The sequence below is a fragment of the Monoraphidium neglectum genome (assembly GCF_000611645.1).
Source record: "Monoraphidium neglectum strain SAG 48.87 unplaced genomic scaffold scaffold00693, whole genome shotgun sequence".
Taxonomy (NCBI): Eukaryota; Viridiplantae; Chlorophyta; class Chlorophyceae; order Sphaeropleales; family Selenastraceae; genus Monoraphidium; species Monoraphidium neglectum.
Window position 1 is genome coordinate 17,212 of NW_014012935.1, and position 1,391 is coordinate 18,602.

At 69.0% G+C, this 1,391-nt stretch overlaps 1 protein-coding gene across 1 annotated transcript in view; it reads right to left on the reverse strand.

Annotated features, from left to right (window-relative positions):
* Window positions 1–402: 402 nt before the first annotated feature.
* MNEG_4846 (hypothetical protein) overlaps window positions 403–1,391 on the reverse strand; it is a gene marked incomplete at both ends in the record, with an annotated part of 2,874 nt that continues 1,885 nt past the window's right edge. Inside the window, 2 exons of the mRNA XM_014046680.1 lie at window positions 403–811; window positions 1,164–1,323. Coding sequence (XP_013902134.1) covers window positions 403–811; window positions 1,164–1,323 — 569 coding nt within the window. The remainder of the gene's footprint in view (window positions 812–1,163; window positions 1,324–1,391) is intronic.

Sequence of the window (1,391 nt, forward strand, 5' to 3'; positions counted from 1 at the left end):
AGCTCCCGCTCCATAGGCCTGCTTGATAGAGAGCTGTGACCAGCGGACTGGCACTCCTCCTTGCATGCAAGCACGCGGGCACCGGCTGCAGGGCCGCGGTCACAGCCATAAAAACCTTACAAAATTTGCCCACTGCGTCGTCAGCCATCACTCATCAGGGCTGGGGCGCTAGCGAGTCGATTGCGTTGTGCCATGTCTGCTGTTTGTTGGAGGAGCAAACTGAACTGCAGGTGACGATGCCAAAGCAGAAGCAAAGTGGGGTGTGAACATCCCCAAACTATCAGGCATGTACAAAGGGACGGATGCAGGCGCTGCAGAACTGAACTCCAAACCTACGCATGGACGCCCAAATATTGTTTTATCGCCACCCACCCCTGACGACGACGACGACGGGCCCGCGCGTCACCGGATCGTGTCCTTAGTCATCACCCGGCCCGCCGCAGCGCCCGGCCGCACCGCCAGCACGCGGCCCGGCGCCCCCCAAAGGCCCTCAATATCGTAGTAGGCCCGCGCCCTCTCGGTGAAGACGTGGACTACCACAGTCCCGGCCTCGAGCGCAACCCAGTCCGACGCCGCGCCGCCCGCCACGCGCAGCGCCGGCAGGAGGCGGTCCCCCCACTCTGCGCCCAGCCCCGCGCCCGCCGCCCGCCGCGGGGCATCGCCGTCTGGCTGTTGCTGCTGCTGGCGCCGCCGCAGCTCGGCGCGTGCCTTCTCAAGTAGCTGCCACCGCACCGCCTCGGCGCACGCGTGCGCATGGCGCTGGCTGGCGCCGGTCGCCAGGACCACGTGCTGGGTGCCGCCGGCGCGACCCCTGCAGTTGGCGGCGTGTTGGGTCCACAAGCAGTGAGAGAGAGCAGCGACGATTGAGTCCAGGCGGCACCCAATTGGGGCGAGAACAGCTTGGGATAACGTTGGGTTGACGTCTCACTGCAGCCATCGGGTTGGAACGCGGCAGCGTCGAGGACGCACGCCCGCCTGACCGAGGGCCGCCGCGCCACGTGCCGCAGCGTGTTAGGGGCGCGTGTTCAGGGTGCGGGCCCCCTCGCCGCGGCCAGCGACAAATCGCACGGCGTGAAGGGCAGACCCTGGACATGCACGCGCGACCGAGGCGCCCGTGCGGTGCACCAAGCTGCTGGCCAGCAAATTGTTGCCAGGCCCCCTACCTGACGTCGATCAACAAGACGTCCTCCGCCCTCGCAGCCACCAGCCAGCCGCAGACCACCCTCGCGTCCACGACCGACGACATCAGCTCCGCCCGCGCCGCCGCCGCCGCCGCGACGCGCGCCCGGTGCGGGTGCAGGCCCCGCGCCGCCGCCGCGCCCCCTGCGCCGCCGCCGCCGATGATGACGCTGCCACCAGACGGCCCTGCTCCCTCCCCCGCCTCCTCCGGC